This window comes from Antechinus flavipes, chromosome 5 (genome assembly GCF_016432865.1).
Source record: "Antechinus flavipes isolate AdamAnt ecotype Samford, QLD, Australia chromosome 5, AdamAnt_v2, whole genome shotgun sequence".
In the NCBI taxonomy this organism is placed as follows: Eukaryota; Metazoa; Chordata; class Mammalia; order Dasyuromorphia; family Dasyuridae; genus Antechinus; species Antechinus flavipes.
The window spans coordinates 250,337,431-250,356,169 of record NC_067402.1 but is presented as its reverse complement, the minus strand read 5'-3'; the positions used below and the strand labels follow the sequence as shown (position 1 = coordinate 250,356,169).

At 35.2% G+C, this 18,739-nt stretch overlaps 1 protein-coding gene across 2 annotated transcripts in view; it reads right to left on the bottom strand.

The window, feature by feature from the left end:
- The window catches only part of TMTC2 (transmembrane O-mannosyltransferase targeting cadherins 2), a 535,380-nt gene that overhangs the window by 219,664 nt on the left and 296,977 nt on the right, over nt 1-18,739 (bottom strand). For both annotated transcript variants that reach the window (XM_051961459.1, XM_051961458.1), the window contains one exon: nt 11,091-11,205. In XM_051961459.1, coding sequence (XP_051817419.1) covers nt 11,091-11,205 — 115 coding nt within the window. The remainder of the gene's footprint in view (nt 1-11,090; nt 11,206-18,739) is intronic.

Below are 18,739 nucleotides of genomic sequence, written 5' to 3'. Positions count from 1 at the left end.
AAGGATTGAATTTAATAAATATTTGTTGAATTTCCTGCAAATTGTAGCAGTTTACAATGGTAGGAAATGCTCAATTTTTGTGTGTAATATAACTAGAGGAAAATATAAATACTAATAATAACTTTGATTACTATAAAATTCTATTGTTTTGGGCAAACAAACATGTTAGTTAAATAGTAAGAATGTTACTTGAATTTAAAAATGGACTGGATTTCCTACTTTACAAATTCCTTCCACCAATGCACAGCACGTTCCATATTTGATTTAGTAGATTAGTTTTAGGAAAACTATGGTCCACTGAATATTTACTACAAAACAATGACCCAGAAACATAGACAGAGAGAGATAGAAATGGTCCACACAAGAACTTTAGGAGGGGCAGGTGCTAGCATCATTCCCATTTAACAGCTGAAGAAACTGAGGTAGACAGAGCTTAAGTGACTTGCAAGGATCACCCAGCTAAGTATGTCTGTGGATGGACTTGAAGTTATATCCTTCTAATTCCAATTTCAGTTCTCTAATTCATTTCATCACTTAGTTGCTGTTAAACTCCTTAGTATTTTTTTTTCTCTTTTTGTTTTAAGAAAACCCCTGTAATGGAGAAATTTAAAAAACAAAAAGTATTTAAAAACTAATCTAAACCACTAAATAAACTACTGAACTATATTTGAACCTATACACAATGGGGAGCTGATCTTCTACTGACACCACAGGGGCTGAACATCAGGACTGACTGCTTATTTTATCATTCCTTGGAGGAGAATCACTTGTCAAATAGATGGTTTGTGAACACTGGAGAAGCCAATCCCACCATAGCATGCAGGCAGTTCAAGTGCCCAAAGGCAGACTTTTCTTTTCAGACACAGGTCTGCCTCTTAGTGATCACATCCCTGAAAGGGGTTATAAACCAAGGGATCTCACTCTGACAAAGAGAAAAAATAAAATATAATTCAAAAATTTCAGCAGCATCACTATAGTCTAAGAAACAATAAAGACAATCTGTGATATACAGAGGATGTTATATGATGAATCAATTATAAAACTTATTAATTTCAGATACTCTGAGTCATATACTGATTTTTATAGCCTTGTGTTCACTGTGAACAAGTGGTGTAGTTATTGTGATCAGAAAGTCAACCTTGGAATCAGGAGGACCTGAATTGGAGTCTTACTTCTGCCACATATTTAATTGCCTTATATGATCACAATAAGGTTATTTAACATCTTAGGGTCTAAGGCAATAGTCTGACTTATAAGTTGCAGGCAGGTTGCAAACCTGTATTGAAGTTTCCAGAATGAAAAGTTGTCTGTGAGCTCCAAGGGGAGGTTTGTTTGTTTGTTTTGGGGGGAAGACATCTTTCTTTGTGTTTCTAATTTTCAGCATCATGCCTGACACACAGTAGTCACTTAGTAAATGCTAGTTCATTGTATATTCTCTACAAGGATGAAATGGATGGTTCATTCTAAACAAATACACTTACAATAACTCAGAAATTCATCATGATGTATAGTGTGGTTTTCCCTTGAGAAGAGCATTGTAGGGAGATTCTGCTGCATAAGGGCATTTTGTATATATACATACACACAGACATAGATAAAGTAGAAAAGGGGGAAGAAAAGAGACAGAGACAGACAATTTGCTATTTCTTCCCCAGATCAATTTACAAATGAGGAAACTGAGGCAAACAGGGCAAAATGACTTGCCCAGAGTCACATAGCTAGTGTCTGAAGCTGGATATGAACTCAAGATGATGTATCTTCATGACTCCAGACACAGCATTCTAACTCTAACCTTGTTGAGTCATTTGACCTTATGGGCAAGCCAACTAATCACTCAATTCCCAATTTAGAAATGGCTTCTTAACTAAAAGTATACTTGTAAGTATATAGGTCATAGTTTAGAATACATTTAATATTAGGAGGAAAAAATATTACAAATGGTTAGGTTCCAGACTAATGTACAGAAACAATGTCCCTAACTTGTCTTATGAGTCATACTTTATAAACATCCAAATCAATTTTTCAATGAAAAAATATATTGAGAGTTCAGCTTTATTATGCCAAGAACAAAACATTATTCATTATGAGATTGAAGACACCAATACCAACATATTATTAGCATGGGGTGGAATATAAGAGGAAAAGTCTCTGGAAGATGTAGTTAATACAATAAGATATAAGGATTGAAGTCACCTATGCCTCAGGTGCTGGCAGTAGAAGTATGGAGTTGAGATGAGATCTGGAAGAGGGGGTCCTTTAAAATAGTTTTCCTTCTTTTTTCCTCATTTGATTCACTGTTTTTATGCCCTTTTGAGAATCTCTCTATCTGGGGCCCATTCCTCAGACATCCAATTTCTTGGCTTGCAAGGTTGGCTAACTGTTCTAATACTATGAGACTGTCAAATCTTGGCTATTATTCAGGAGCTTTTACCTTCATTCTTCCACACCTGATGCAAGTACAGATGCATATTTAGGTCAAAAAGGATCATGACTATTAATTATATTGAAAGGGGAATTAAAGTAATTAATCTGTCAGTGACATCTTTTAAGCAGCTATTATGTTCCAGACTTCATTTGCTCTACCTAAGCCAGCTCCCTGATTCCTTTCTAAAACAATTTGAAGCTTTTCCTAATAAATGGGGTAAGGTATTGTATCAATACTCCTCTACCTTCTAAGCAACATGGTGGAAAGGGAAACTGACAAAGTTAGGAAGACCAGATTTGGACTAATAATTTGATTCTTATTAGATGACTTAATTTCTCTCAGTTTCTCTATTTTCTAGTAGTTTCTCCACCTGAAAATAGGGATCATAATAACACAAAGTTGCTGCAAAGACACAATAGAATATAGAAGAAAGATGATGAACAAGGCAGATGATACGGGGGAGAAAGAAAAGGAATGCTGGATAAAGAGATTGTGGTCAGTGAGGAAAAAGAAGGAGTAGAAAAATAAAAGACTTAATGATAGTTTAACGGGGTAGCCCGGTGGAGCAATGGATAGAATGCCAGGCCTGGGATCAGGAAAACTCATTTTCGTGGGATTGTGTTCAAATATGGTTTCAGATATTTACTAATTGTGTGACTCTAGGCATGTCACTTAATCCTTTTTGCCTCAGTTTCCTTATCTGAAAGACGAGCAGGAGAAGGAAATGGTAAACCACCCTATCATCTTTGGGAAGAAAACACAAATGAGTTCACAAAGAGTTAGACATGCCTAAAAAAAAGAACTGAACTGAAAAAATTTAAAAGCTTAAAACTTCATTGAACATTTGGGACACTCTGTGTGTGTGTGTGTGTGTGTGTGTGTGTGTGTTATTGAAAACACATATAAGTATATGTTGTAGATGTGAGAACTCAAAGTAAATCCTGATCTTCAAGGATTTTAAAGGATCATATAAGGGTCAGAGTTTGAGCAAGTAATTTGTCCATGATCCTCTGACAAGGATATCTTTAATAGATATCTTTAATGTATTTTATATTCCAAGGAAATCATAAAAGAGGGAAAAGGACCTTTGTGTGCAAAAATGTTTGTAGCAGTTTTTTTTTTTTTTTTTTTTTTTTTTTTGTGGTATCAAAGAATTGGAAAATGAATAGATGTTCGTCATTGGGGAATGGCTGCATAAGTTGTGGCATATGAAGAAAATGAAATATTATTGTTCTATAAAAAATGATGAACAAACTGATTTTAGAAAAGTCCTGGAATGATTTACATGAACTGATGCTAAGTGAAACAAGTAGAACCAGAAATACATTATATACAATAACAGCAAGAAAGTGCAAAGATCAAATATGAAAGGTTTGGTTCTTCTCAATGGTTCAGCAATCCAAAGCGATTCCAATAGACTTTAGACAGAAAATGTCATCTGAATCCAGAAAAAGAGCTAAGAAAACTGAATGTAAATCAATACATGCTATGTTCACTTCTTTTTTCTGTTGTTTTTTTTTTTTTTCCTCTCTCCCATGGTTTTTTTCTTTTTACTCTGATTTTTCTCTCCAAACATGATTCATTAAAGCAATGTGTATTAAAAGTAAATTTTAAAAATATATAGTATTTTAACGTTTGCAAAGCAACATATATACATACATACACATATATTCACATATGTATGTTATATATAGAGAGAGAGACATGAATTTATTGTACTTGTATACAGATATACAATATAAAAAGCCATTGACAATGAGGATCTATTTTCAAAGATGCTTCTCACACCTATAAAAATCACATATCCTTGACATATGTGATAATATCTTGACTTTCTTATATACTACATTAGCAAATCTGCCTTCATGGAGATAAAAGTGTCTGGAAGCTAAGCATAAGATGCAGTGCAAAGGATAACAGAAAACAGTATCATTGTATTTCCTCCTGGGTATGGAAAATAAACTCAAAGACCACAGTGAACAGTTGGAAAGCTGTAAGGGGCTACTTGGAAGAGAACACATAACAGATTTACATCTGTTCATTTTTCATCACAAGCATGGGATAATGACACTTAATTTTTCATAATGCAAAGCTTCCTTCAGAGAAAACAGAAATTAAGTTACTTGAATCTTGCCAAACATCACCAGAATAAGCTTTCTCCATTTCAACAACTAAGAATGCTTTGGGCCATTAATGAAACTTCCAATCAATTTTAAGTAAAACCAAACAAAAGAAATGAACATGTGATGAGATAATAAACCTCTTTATAAGCTTCTTTCATCTCCTTTCTAAGTGCTAAACTGCTCACCTCTTTCCATAAATCTACCTATAGTGTTCTAAATGGAAATGACTGTAAAATCCAATATCATTTTAATAGGAATTCAAAGACTTTCTGCAACCTTCCAGAGTATTAAATAATTGAACTTATATTCAGTGTATTACTTGAATAAAAATTTCTGCGTGGCCTAGAAACTACCAATTCAGACTAATTCTGATCTGACTACTTTCACCAGAGTTCTAATACAACATTAAGAATATTTTTGGCTTTGTTGTCAATCCCACATCACCTCTCCCTATCTCTCTGTCTCTGTCTCTTTTTCTCTATTTGGCTGTCTATCTTTTTGTGTGTGTGTCTCTGCCTATCTCTGTCTTTCTCTCTTCCCCCTCTTCCTTTCCCTCTCTTTGTGTTTGTGTGTGTGTATATATAAATACAACATTTACACACATGCATACACACATAGGTTTGTATGTATATGTATTTTAGCTTAGGGGATTCCAATTTGATTTCTACAAACCGAGGAAGCAGCATGATATCAAGCAAAGACATTTGATCCATTATCATCTCAGTAAGGAGATTTAGTTTCTAATATCAATTCTGCAATCAACTGGCTGTGCAACCCTAGGTAATTTAATCATTGTGGGAAACAATTTCCTCCTATTAAATGAGTGAACTGGGTAAGATTAGATATTGATGTTCTCCTTCCTCCTCCTTTTTCCTTATACTGTATTCATCTGTACTCATGTTGAATCTTCAAAGTAGAATATGAGCTCCTTAATAATCAATGACAGAAGAGATGCAGAAAGACAGGTGCATCATATACTTTTCAGAGAGCTAAAAATTTCTATTCTGAAAAGGGCTTTAGAATTATGCTAAAAATGATTAAATGTCCATAAAACACTTTGATTCAAAAATTCCTCATACTAGGCATATACTCCAAGGAAATCAGAGATAGAAAGTTAGTTCCATAGTCACTAAAATATTCATTAGGAGTGGTGAATTTATTTGTGAGGTGGCAGGATGAAGGGACACCTCAGAATAGGAAACTAAAGAACCATCTATTGGAGAATGTTAACAAACTGTGGTACATAAAAGTAATGGAACGTTACTGGGTAAGTTCAATGTAACTTATGTATAACCAAAACCCTAAGCTAAAAAATAGCTTTCTGACTAGGTGGGTGCAATTAGTTAATAACATTAATGGTATATAGACCCTTAAAATTTGTTCCCAAGGTTTTCCTCAGCTGGTTTGTGTTGATCATACTAGATAGCTTTTTTTTTTTTAACTTTGGGGTAGAGTTGGAGTAGTTTCAGCTGGACGTGTAAATGTCAGTGGGACATCCTGGCATGGAAAGTCCCTCCACACGTGCAAATCAGCAACTGACCAGCAATTTACAATTGGAAATGAGTATGAACACCAAGAACTTAAGGGATATACTCATGGTCAAAACTAGCCTTCTAAACATTATGCCAAGTCACTCTTGTAATACAAACTTTCATAATTTATAGATTAAATGTTAATGTTATTTGCAGTTTGCACTAAAAAGTTTTAAAGGCTAAAATCACATACAATCATTGATTACATCGCTATATAAACATTTTTTGTCTTTGTACTTTTTCAAAGACATCTTTTCATGATCAGCAGAATGATTTCAGAAAAGACTTAGCTGAACTGATGCTAAGTGAAGTGAGTAGAACCAAGAGAATATTGTACACAACAACAAAATTATCTGATGATCAATTCTGATGGATATGGCTACTTTCAACAATGAGGTGATTCAAACTCATTACAATAGACTCATGAAGAAAAGAGTCATCTGCATCCAGAAAGAGGAATGTTGGGACTTAATGTAGATCACAACATAGCTTTTTCACTTTTTTTTTGTTGTTTACTTGCTTTTTGTTTTCTTTCTATTTTTTTTCTTTTTGATCTGATATTTCTGGTGCAGCATAATAAATGTGAAAATATGTATAGAAAAAATGTACATGTTTAACATATTAGATTACTTGCTGTCTAGGGGAGGGGTTGGAGAAAAATTTGGAACACAACATTTTTCAACTGTGAATATTAAAAATCTATATTTGCACATATTTTGAAAATAGAAAGCTATTATTAAAAACAACAACAACAACAAAGACACCTTTTCAGCCATTTAGTGCTTGAAAGCTGCCTGGGAGTCTCAAAAGATGGGTGATTTGTTCAGGATCACACAACCAGTATGTGCCAGAGAAAAGACTTGAACCCAAGTCTTTTGGATACAGAATTGGCATTTTATCCACTATGTCATTTTGTTTCTAATTTCATAATTAATTTGCAAATACATTTATTTGTCTGGGATAAAAAAAAAAAAAAACAAGTTCTTAAGATCACTTTCCACTTAAGTAATTAATATCCCAGTGAAGATACCATATGTCACATCATGTCCTCAAAACATAATTATGCCTCTCTGGAGAGAAGTGGAGCAGTACAGGCAATGGACTGTCGTGCTTATTATCATACATGGTTGGAAGGTTGATTGGTTTTGCTTAAACTTTTTTTTAATTTGTTACATATCAGGGTACAAATGGCAAATACAACGGTATATTGGAATGATTGTGATATCACTGCCAATAACTTTTTTAGTCAATCAATCAATAAGCATTTATTAAATATCCACTATATGTCAGACAAATTGCTAAGCTCTGGAGACAGATAATCCTTTACCCCATAGAGTTTTCGATCTAATGGTAGAAACAACACACATACAAATATGTACAAATGAGCTACATACAGGACAACTGGGAAATAATCAACAAAAGTTAGACACTATAATTAAAGAGGATTGACAAAAGCTTCCTGTAGAAGATGGAGTTTTACTTGGAATTTGAAGGAAGTCAGGGAAGCCAGGAGGCAGAAATGAAGAGGCAGAACATTCTAGGTATGGAAAACAATCAAAGAAAATGGCCAGAGGGAAGAGATAAGAGCAACAAGTGGTCAAAATCGCAGAATACTTTCTAGGGGCAAGGGTGCAGTGTGCAAAGTATTAAAAGACTGAAAATGAATTGGGTGGGGGAAGGTAGATGCTGAAGGGCCTTGAATGTCAAAGAGGATTTTGTATTTGATTTTTGGAGGTAATAGTGAACCACTGTATATTGAATTAGAAGGAAAGAACACAGTACTTTAATTTTTTAAAGTATAACAAATATCATAAAGATTTAATATAAGTAGTGAATTACAGATTTTTTTTTTATATTATTTCTGTCCCCCAGCATCATCAGACTTTCAGGTTGCTTTTAAAGGATGGCAAAAAAAAAAAAAAAAAAAATAACCAAGTTCTTGAGATCACTTTCCACTTAAGTAATTAATATCCCAGTGAAGATACCATATGTCACATCATGTCCTCAAAACATAATTATGCCTCTCTGGAGAGAAGTGGAGCAGTACAGGCAATGGACTGTCGTGCTTATTATCATACATGGTTGGAAGGTTGATTGGTTTTGCTTAAACTTTTTTTTTAATTTGTTACATATCAGGGTGCAAATGGCAAATACAACAGTATATTGGAATGATTGTGATATAAAAACAAAAGCTGCCAATAACTTTTTTAGTCAATCAATCAATAAGCATTTATTAAATATCCACTATATGTCAGACAAATTGCTAAGCTCTGGAGACAGATAATCCTTTACCCCATAGAGTTTTCGATCTAATGGTAGAAACAACATACATACAAATATGTACAAATGAGCTACATACAGGACAACTGGGAAATAATCAACAAAAGTTAGACACTATAATTAAAGAGGATTGACAAAAGCTTCCTGTAGAAGATGGAGTTTTACTTGGAATTTGAAGGAAGTCAGGGAAGCCAGGAGGCAGAAATGAAGAGGCAGAACATTCTAGGTATGGAAAACAATCAAAGAAAATGGCCAGAGGGAAGAGATAAGAGCAACAAGTGGTCAAAATCGCAGAATACTTTCTAGGGGCAAGGGTGCAGTGTGCAAAGTATTAAAAGACTGAAAATGAATTGGGTGGGGGAAGGTAGATGCTGAAGGGCCTTGAATGTCAAAGAGGATTTTGTATTTGATTTTTGGAGGTAATAGTGAACCACTGTATATTGAATTAGAAGGAAAGAACACAGTACTTTAATTTTTTAAAGTATAACAAATATCATAAAGATTTAATATAAGTAGTGAATTACAGATTTTTTTTTTTATTATTATTTCTGTCCCCCAGCATCATCAGACTTTCAGGTTGCTTTTAAAGGATGGCAAAAAAAAAAAAAAAAAAGAATTTGCTAAATTTTGTTAGCAAATATTGTGTTCTCTTCATTAATGTTCCTCTCTATTAAGATACATAATCAAGAGTTGATTATACTGTATCACATTTGCAGAAGTTCTGAATTAAATATTTGAATTTTTGAATCTAGCAAAATCCTAATGGAATACAAGTCAGTATGGAATTGCCTGTAAATTACTATTTAAAACAGCCTGGCTAAGATGCCTCTATTGCAGAAATTAAATTATACAGATTGTGCATCTTTTAAACTTGAAATCAATTTTATTTCAAGTAGTAATGAATACTGGAGTCAAAAGGTGGTTGGATGAATATGTATTAATAAAATTTGACAGTTTGAAATCATAGCAAGAGATAGTCCATCTTCTTTGTCCTAAGAAAAATTATTATGCTTGAAAAGCAAAACTGACATGTGCGCATAAATCTTCTAATTCCAGCTTCAAAATAACACTCATTTGTCCAGCACTAATTTTTTTTTTCATTTGTTTCAATATGGCTATAAGAACAAAAAATTGAATATGTTGTTAAATGAACAATACCTTATATATTATTCTTTTAAAAGCAGATAACTCTGTAGAATCATATCTACAAACATATACACACATGTGTATATGCATATATTTATGTATGTATAAAATTCTGTGTGATCTGCATGAACTCTGTATGATCAAAGATCTTTGGAATGGTATTTCACTAATGTTGAGATAATATGACGTTTCATGGAAAAATTTAGGAGGTATATTAGCACTTCCCTGAGTAGTGTTTTCTTGCAAGAGACCGTCAGCTCAGGCTAATAATTCTACTGATTATCTTTTAAACATAATTCTACAGCAAGAGCCCATACAAAAAAGGTCAACAATGTACATGAGCTACTTAACCTACATCCTTCTCTCATTATTCTGATTAAATCCCTAGTTATCCCCTTTCTCAATATACATTTTTTGAATAACTTTTTATGATTTTTTTTTACCCTTCAATTTGAAAGTTTTATATTGGATGCTGGCCATTTTTGAATGAGGATAATTCCAGCATTCACCTCTAACACTAACAGCTGGGGGAAAGGGGACTTTCAAGAAACACTTCAATTGAACCTAGTGGTTTAAAAAAAAAAATCATTGAGGGAAGCCAGATGCTTTCAATTTTGACCTTTAGTGTTTCAAGGCAGGGAGCTTTCTCTATAGGGTTTGGCCTTTTGAATGCTATTCCCCCCAGAGATTATAAAGAAATTGGTCCTAGTGAATTCTGTGGTACAGGGCATTGACTTCAAAGTAAGAGGATCCAGGTTTAAATTCCATCTCTGACAATAACTTAGTGATGTTGGGTAGGTCCTTAACTTCCCTGAAACTCAGTTTCTTCATATTTAAAATTTTAAGGTTAGACTAGATCAGTCTCTGATATTGTCTTTTTAATTTAGACTTTTAAGTAAGAAAGAGTGTAGAGATACATCATAAGACTGATGTATATATGTATATGCATATACATATAAAACATACATACATACACATACAGACATATATTCGTGTATATATGTGAGTGTGTATGACTTTTAACATTTCTTATGTGGTCCCTATTTATATTGCTGAACTTCAATATTTTTAACAATTCACACACACACAGGAATCTTCTCTCTCTTTTTACATATATATATATGTATTCACACATAAGAAATCTGGAATTTAAAAATGTTGGAGACTAATTATTTATTATTAACACTGATTTTAGCATCAATTTTATAAAGAATAATATGTACAGACTTCTGTATCTATATAAAGCATTAAGGGTGCTTAATAAAGACCTAAAGCTAGAGATGAGAAAAGGGACAGGATTATCACTTTTAACTGAGATCATTCTTAAACTGGGTAAATCCAGATCATGTGTATATTCCCCATTAAAATAAAAACAAAACCTATACACAGATGATAAGACTCAAAGAAAAGAGTCTGCTGCTTCCCCATCATAGTGGTAAGGGCAAGTGGTTCCTGTAAAAAGTATGACTGTTCAGTTACAATGCAGCTGCTAGCATCATTTCCATGGACAAAACTTATAGCAATCATCCCTCAGATCATGGGTTTCCCAGAAAAGCCAAATGGGTACACAACATGCATACTCACAGATTATAGAGCATATCTGCCATGTTGCTGCGGTAGTACAAAGCATTTCTATAGGCGTTCTCAGCTTCAGAAATCTTGCTCTGGCTCTTGAGGACATTTCCAAGGTTGCCCCATGCTGCCAAGAAGAGAAAGCAATACTCAGGGAGAGCTGGGACCCACTGATATGGGATAGTGTCAGAAAAGTAATAGGTTACCTTAGGGTGGAAATGTGGGGGAAAACCTTCCCACAACATTATATAAGGTATGTTACCATTTCATCAAACCAAGATACGGAGAAAAAAAAATTAAGATACAGAAATATTTAGGATCATCATTATTCCTCAAGGGGAACTATACTATATAATGTTTGTCACAGGACCAAGAATAATGTTATCTCTAAGATCTTTTCTAAAATCAGAATTCTACAGATAGAAGGGAATCCTAAAATCAACTAGTCAAGCTCTATCATTTTGAAAATGAGGAAACTACAGACAATTGAAATTAAAAATGAGAACCTTAGAAATCATACAAATATTATTTAGTAGCTAGAGGTAACAATAGCTGATTTTTGCATAGAACTTTATATAAGTTTGCCAAGAAATATTTACTTACTCTCTCTTAGCTCTTTCTGATCTGATTAAAAATTCACACACACACACATACACACACATCTTCTCTCTTTACATATATATGTATGTTCTGATCTCATTACTCAACTGAAATTATTTTCTTGGGGCAGCTACATGGGACAGTGGAGAGAGCACCATCCCTGGGGTCAGAAAGACCCAAGTTCAAATCCAATCTCAGATACTTAACACTTACTATCTGTATGACCCTGGGCAAATTACTTAATCCCCATTACCTTACCTCCCAAAAAGAGAGAGAGAACAAAAGAGTAAAATTGTTCTCTCTACTATTATCAAGGATCTTCCTTTTTAAAATTATACTTTGTATTAATTCAATAAAAGCAACTAGATGAATCAGTGGGTAGAGCACTGGCCCTGAAGTCAGAAAGACTTCATTGAAATTCAGTCTCAGCCACTTATTAGCTGTGTGATTCTGGTCAAGTCACTTAGCCACTAATTGCCTTAATTCACTGGAGGAGGAAATGGCAAATCCCTCCAGTATCTTTGCCTAAAAAAACCCATAGACAGTATTGTCCACTGCATTACAAAGAATTGAATACAACTGAACAACAACAAATTAACTAATGCATTTTTAAAAAGACAAGCAAGCTATATATAATAGAAACTCATAATTTTATGTGACCCATTTTTCTTCTGTTTTGCATATAGAAATTTTCATTTTATTTAAAGCTTAAATTCAGAATTAATAATTAAAAAATACTCATTTTTTTCTATCCCCACTCCACTAAGTATACTTAAATCAGGTAGGTGGCATGTTGGGTAGCTCACAAGACCTGAAATCAGAAAGAGTTGTGTTGGGAAACCCAAATTCAAATCTAGCCTCAGACAGTTACTAGTTGTGTGATTGAGCAAATTAGTCTCTATTTGCCTCAATTTTCTCAACTGAGTATTAGCATTTACCTTCCAAAGATATTGTGATAATCAAATGAATTATTTTTTATAAAATGCTTAGAACAATGCCTGGCACACAGTAGGTGTTATATAAATGTTTGCTGACACTATTATTATTGTTTTTACTATCTAGTACAATACGTACCCTGATTTATTTGTATCATTAAACTTGTAGCTGGAATCTCCTAATGGAAGACCAAAAATAAACCTGTCAAACACCCATTAAAAGAGTGGATTTGAAGTGTGTACTTTATGGTTCACGTAGGAGTTTGTTCTAGGCAAAAACGAAAAATTCTCCCTCGTCAACATGCCTTCTTTCATAGATAATTGCTTCTTAATATTGCATTTAGTCTAACAGAGTTTAGCTTTCTTGGGAGCTGCCAAATCTAAAAGTAAAACTATCACTCACTTTTATTTATATGACAAATAGATGCTGTCAGTGTTTCCACACTTTCAAATACTTGTGTGATTTATTATATATTAGATGCAGAACCATACTTGCAAAGATACCATAATGGAAAGATCAGAGATGTAAATATGAAGCTACTGTGAAATAAGATCCAGCAAATGAAAATTCTCATTTTCTTCCAAGTGACTAGTAATTAACTTTTGGGACAGAAGGTGATTATCAATTCCATCTAATTGAAAATATGAGGAATGAACAACTATATACCTGAGCTAAGAAGGAAAATAACAAACTGAATATATAATTATAAAAGGGGAGGGGTAAAGTGATTCAAATGTGAAGTATAGAAAAAAATGGTAGTTAGAAAGTGGGTTATAAAACAATTTAGATTGAAACAATTGGTCAGATTATGATGATAACCAAACAAGCAACATAACTAATATTATAGAGCAGAAAAAAATATTAAATTTGAAATCAGGTGACCTAGATTCAAAACCAGATAGGTATTTTTTGTTGTTATGTGTTTGTTTGGATTTTTTGTTTATTTTAATACAAGGCCATCTAGATGGCATATTGGATTGAGTGTAGGATCTGTAGTCAGAAAGCAGGTTATTGTTCAATTGTGTACAACTCTTTCTGAGGCCATTTGAGGTTTCCTTGGCAAAGATACTAAAGTGATTGGCTATTTCCTTCTCTAGCTCACTTTACAGATGAGAAAACTGAGGCAAGCAGGATTAAGTGACTTGCTCAGGGCCACAGAGCTAATAAATATATGAAGCCAAATTTGAACTCTGGAAGATAAATCTTCTTCACTTTAGGTGTAAAGTATGGGCTAGTTCCCTGGAGGGCCTCAGGTCAGCCAGAGTCAGGAAAAATCAAAGCCCTTGTTCTTTAGGGGCAGAAATGAAGGAGGCAGGCAACCTTGCCAAAGATGTATCCTGGCTTCTGGAGTCCGGAGTCTCCAGCCTCTTTCCTCCTCATCCTGCCACCAAGTGACCCTGACTTCTCTCCCTCAGCCCTCCAATTCTTGCCTCTGATTACCTTACCACCAAGCATTCAGCAGGCCCCAATCATGAGGAGAGCCATCATCTAAATATATCCTTATAGAGCCATTATCTTACATCGAATAGGTAATTAGTCTTTTAAGTGCTCTCTTGTCTGATTCAAGCACACCTTTTTCAGAGTTTCAGCCATTTACATCTCTTGCTTTCTTTTGTTTTAGAACACAGGTACTCACACCCTCCCTGACTTGTCAAGGTGAGAACCCCAAAAAGAAGGTGATCACGCCCTCCCTGACTTCTCAGGAAAGGGAGTGAAAACACCAAAAAGGAGGTGATCATACCCCCCCCCCAACTTCTCAGGAAGAGAGATGAAAAACACCAAAGGAAGTAGGGAGTCAAGCTAGATATTGTTAGTGGGTTTCTGGATTGAAGGACCTTACTAGAAACAGGTATATACAAATCCATCAGCATGGGAGGTATTATACACAAGCACATAGCAATAAAGCACAGGCTAGTAGTGATGACTGTCCCCACAGCCAGTGCAGGCTCAATGTGGTATAACAAACATGAATGGTACATGCAAGTAGTGATATAACAAACAATATGAATCAACATGGTATTGTAAAAGATATCCAGAAGTCCTAGAAGAAGGGTATATAAAAAACAGTCACACATATGCCTTCTTCAACAGCCAAGAGAGTCCAAAACCAATTTATTGTCCATTGCTTCATGTATCAGGCGATCCAATGCTTCCTGCAAGTTTTTGAAGTCCCGTAAAAATCTTATTATATGTTAGGGAATCCAGTGATTCCTACAGATTTTGAAGTCCTGCAACAGTCTCATCATGTCTCAGGGATTCCAATAATTCCTGAGGGTTTTCAAGTCCTGCATCAGTCTCATTAACAATTTTTGATGACCATGAGTCAGTTGCCAGAACTGCCATGCTCTTTCAGTGGTGGGCACAATCAGTGATGGAACCACCCTATATTTTTTGGGTCTTCTACACCACTCTCTGATGGATAAGGCAAATATGGCTCATTGGCACCCAACTGATTCCTTCTTCATCTGTAGAGATATAAGCAAACCCTCTCCCCCAAGCAGTTAACCTATCTGGTCCCTTCCATTCACCACTTTCTGGATCTCTCCACATCATCTGGTGATTATCTAAAGACAATGGAGTTGCTTGCATTGGACACTGCCTTTCCAGTAGGTTATAAAACCTGTCTGCCAGAGCCAGTGCATCTTTATCAAAAATCAAGAAGTTAATTGTATAAAGAGCTAAATTTTACTCCTAGCTTCTTCTTTTGTTATCCCAAATTGCAAATGTAAAGCTCGAGCAGCCTGATGATATTTAGAATGACATTCTTGGGCTGCCTAAAATAAAGGCGTACTGGCCAACATAGTTAGAAGGCTATCTGGCTTTGAATTACCATTAAAATAGGACCTGGAAATCCACTATGTGAGTGGACATACAAGATATAAATCTTACCTGTATGCTTTCTCACTTGCACTTGTTCCTTAAAGATTGATACATATTAGAAGCTACAAATTTTATTTGGGCTGTGGCAATACTTTGTACCACACCTACTGAATAGGCCAAATCAGATATTATATTTATATCTCCTGGATAATAAGTAAGAGCTAAAATGATTGCATACAATTCATTCTGCTGAATGGACTGAAAAGACGTTCAGACTACTTTCTTTATAGTTAAGTGAGGAGAGTATACAGCACAAATGTTGTGTTTGGATGCATCTGTAAAGATAGTTGGTCCTTTAAGAGGAACTTTAGAAACCTTTTCTTCAAGAATCCATTGCCAATTATGTAAAAGTCTGGTTATCTTTAATGGAGATCCGTGTGTAAAATTTGGAGTCATGGCTAATAAATTTGCCACTCTGGGATGGTTTCACAGCATACATTAATTTGTGCATTGGTATAAAAGGTATATATCTTGTCAGGTCTTATGCTTAATGGCCTTTAATAAAATTCTAGCCACAAGCACTGAGTAAGAAGTAAGGCTTTCTTCTGGTTGTGTTGGGAGGTTCACTCACTCTATCACACTGTCTTCTTAATGAAGGACTGCTGTGGGTGCTTTTGTAGCAAAAACTGCTATTTCCAAGAGTTTTCAAGTGACTCTTTCAACCACATTGGATAAAGCCAATTCAACTTCTCTCAAAGCTGCATTGTCTCCCGTTAAAATGCCATATAATGGATGCAATTGATAGGTAGTCAAGCCTAACACTGGACGCATCCATTGGATATCTCCTATCAATTTCTGAAAGTCATTTAAGGTATTTAGCTTCTCTGTTCTTAACGAAAGTTTTTGTACTATAAGCACCATAAGGTATAATTCATATCCTAAATATTGAAAAGGAACATGTCTTTGATTATTTTTCTGGAGCTATATGCAATTTATAGTTCCTTAGTATTTCTATGGTCTTTTGTAGAAATGCTTCTAACATCTACTCCTCAAGTGCACATCCCAATATATCATCCAGCTAATGTAATAACATTACTTTTGGAAATGCTTGTCTTACTGGAGTAAGAGTAGCAGCAACATACATTTGACACATAGTAGGGCTATTTTTCAATCCCTGTGGCAAAACTGTCCATTCATATCTTTTATAAAGCTCAGCTAAGTTAACACTGGGCAAATCTTTTCATATCCTCTTTATCTAGAGGGATAGAATAGAAACAATCCTTAATGTCTATAACTCAAAGAGGCCATTCTCTAGGCAATTAAGTAGGAGATGGAGGTCCAGGCTGAAGAGTTCCTATAGTTTCTATCTGTTTATTTACTTTTCTTAAATTAGTCAATGTCCTCCATTTTCCAGATTTCTTTCTTACAACAAATACAGGGGAATTCCAAGGACTTAGAGAAGGTTGTTAGTATCCTTGGTCAAGCTGCTCCTGTATTATATCTAATAAGGCCTGAATTTTATCATTTACTAAGGGCCACTGTTCTATCCACAGTGGTGTAACAGTTTTCTAATGAATGAAACAGGTGAAAGTGTTGGCAGGCCTTCAATAGCAGCCCTGCCTAAAAAACCAAAGTACTCATTTGTAATCCTAATTGTTGTAAAATGTCTCTTCTCCACAAATTGATGGGGATTTTTTCAACTACAAAAGGAGTAAAAACTCCTGTTTCACCTTCAAAAGTCCATCTCAAAGGAGTAGCACTAACTTCAGCTGCTATTGATCCTCCTATACCAGACATGTAGGTGCCTTCCTTAATCTTTGGCAGTGACTGGGCCAGTTAAAATCTCTAATGACTGTATGATCTGCACCTATGTCTACCAACCCTTCTAATAGTATGCCATTTATGTAGATAGTGAGCATAGGTTGGTCAGCTGTCATAGCTGCTGTCTAGAATATTCTTGGATTTGCTGCTTAGAATCAGAACTGAGCGACTATCACCAGATTGCCCATTAGGAGTCTGTATCAGTAAACCTGATGCTACTATTTCTCCTGGTTGATAAGTCACACATTGTCTACCTGTATTAGTGACTGGGATATTATCTACACATTTTCCAATTTTCCACATTAGTGTAAGGATGAACACCGTTTGTAAGTACTCTCAGGAGATGAAATGGTCAAGCCTACTGTGCCTGGAGGCAAGGGATCCAAGACTGGAGAGGAACAGATTTCACCTCTCCAGGGGAAATCTCAGTAGTCCCAGCTGCATACAACTCTATTCTTCCCAATGTAATCCCTTTCTCCCATCAGGTTGCTTCCTGGCTGATTGATTATGTAATCCCTTTCTTAGATCAGATTGTTTCTTGACTGATTGGTCATGTCTGAGTACTGAACATCTAAAGACTCTCTTGGTGTAGCATTGGCTGCCATCATGCCCCAAGTATTTTTTGCTTTGGGTCCTGGGGCTGGGCCTCCCATCCCGTTTCCCTGAATCAGTCTACATTTTGATGCCCATTAGAAGCCTCTATTGCATGTCAGACATGGGGTTTGGGGTCTTGTTTTCCTACTCTGTTTTCTCACTCTGTCTTTATGCCAACATTGAGCTTTCAAATGCCCTACTTTACCACATTGAAAGCATTGATGAATCTCTGTAGAAGTCCCTTGTCAAAAGGGACCTTGTCTTCCCATGTTTGGATCTTGGGAAGTCAGCATCATAGCCTGGGTATAAAAGATATTTGTGCCCACTGTAGCACAGTGTCTTATGATCTCCTCTAAAGGAGCATCCTTGTGTAGTCCTAATATAATTCTTCTACAAACCTCATTAGCATTTTCTTTAGCAAGTTGTCATAATTTCTGTTGCTGCATTTTCACCAATAGTTCAAATGACAACTGTCTGCAGGCATCCCACAAAATCAGCAAAAGGTTCATTTGGACCTTGCTCTATTTTCATGAAGATTTACCCTCTGTCTTAATTCCTGGGAGGATGTCCCATTCTTTAATAGCAGCAGAAGCAATTTGCCCATATGCTGCTATGAGGTAATTAATCTGTGCTGAAGAACCCATGCCTTTCAGCAAGGTGAAGAACCTATACCTGTTAGTTGGTCACAGGTGATTGGAGGATTAATTCCCCTTTGACTATTTCATTGGGCTTGTATCCTACAGAGTTCACAATATTCAGAAAACCACAACAAGTTTTGTCCAGCTTCTAAGCATGTCCTTGCTATAGATTTCCAGTCACTAGGGGTTAAAATTTTATAAGCCAAATTCTGTAATAACATCTTAACATAAGATGATGTAGACCCGTAAAGA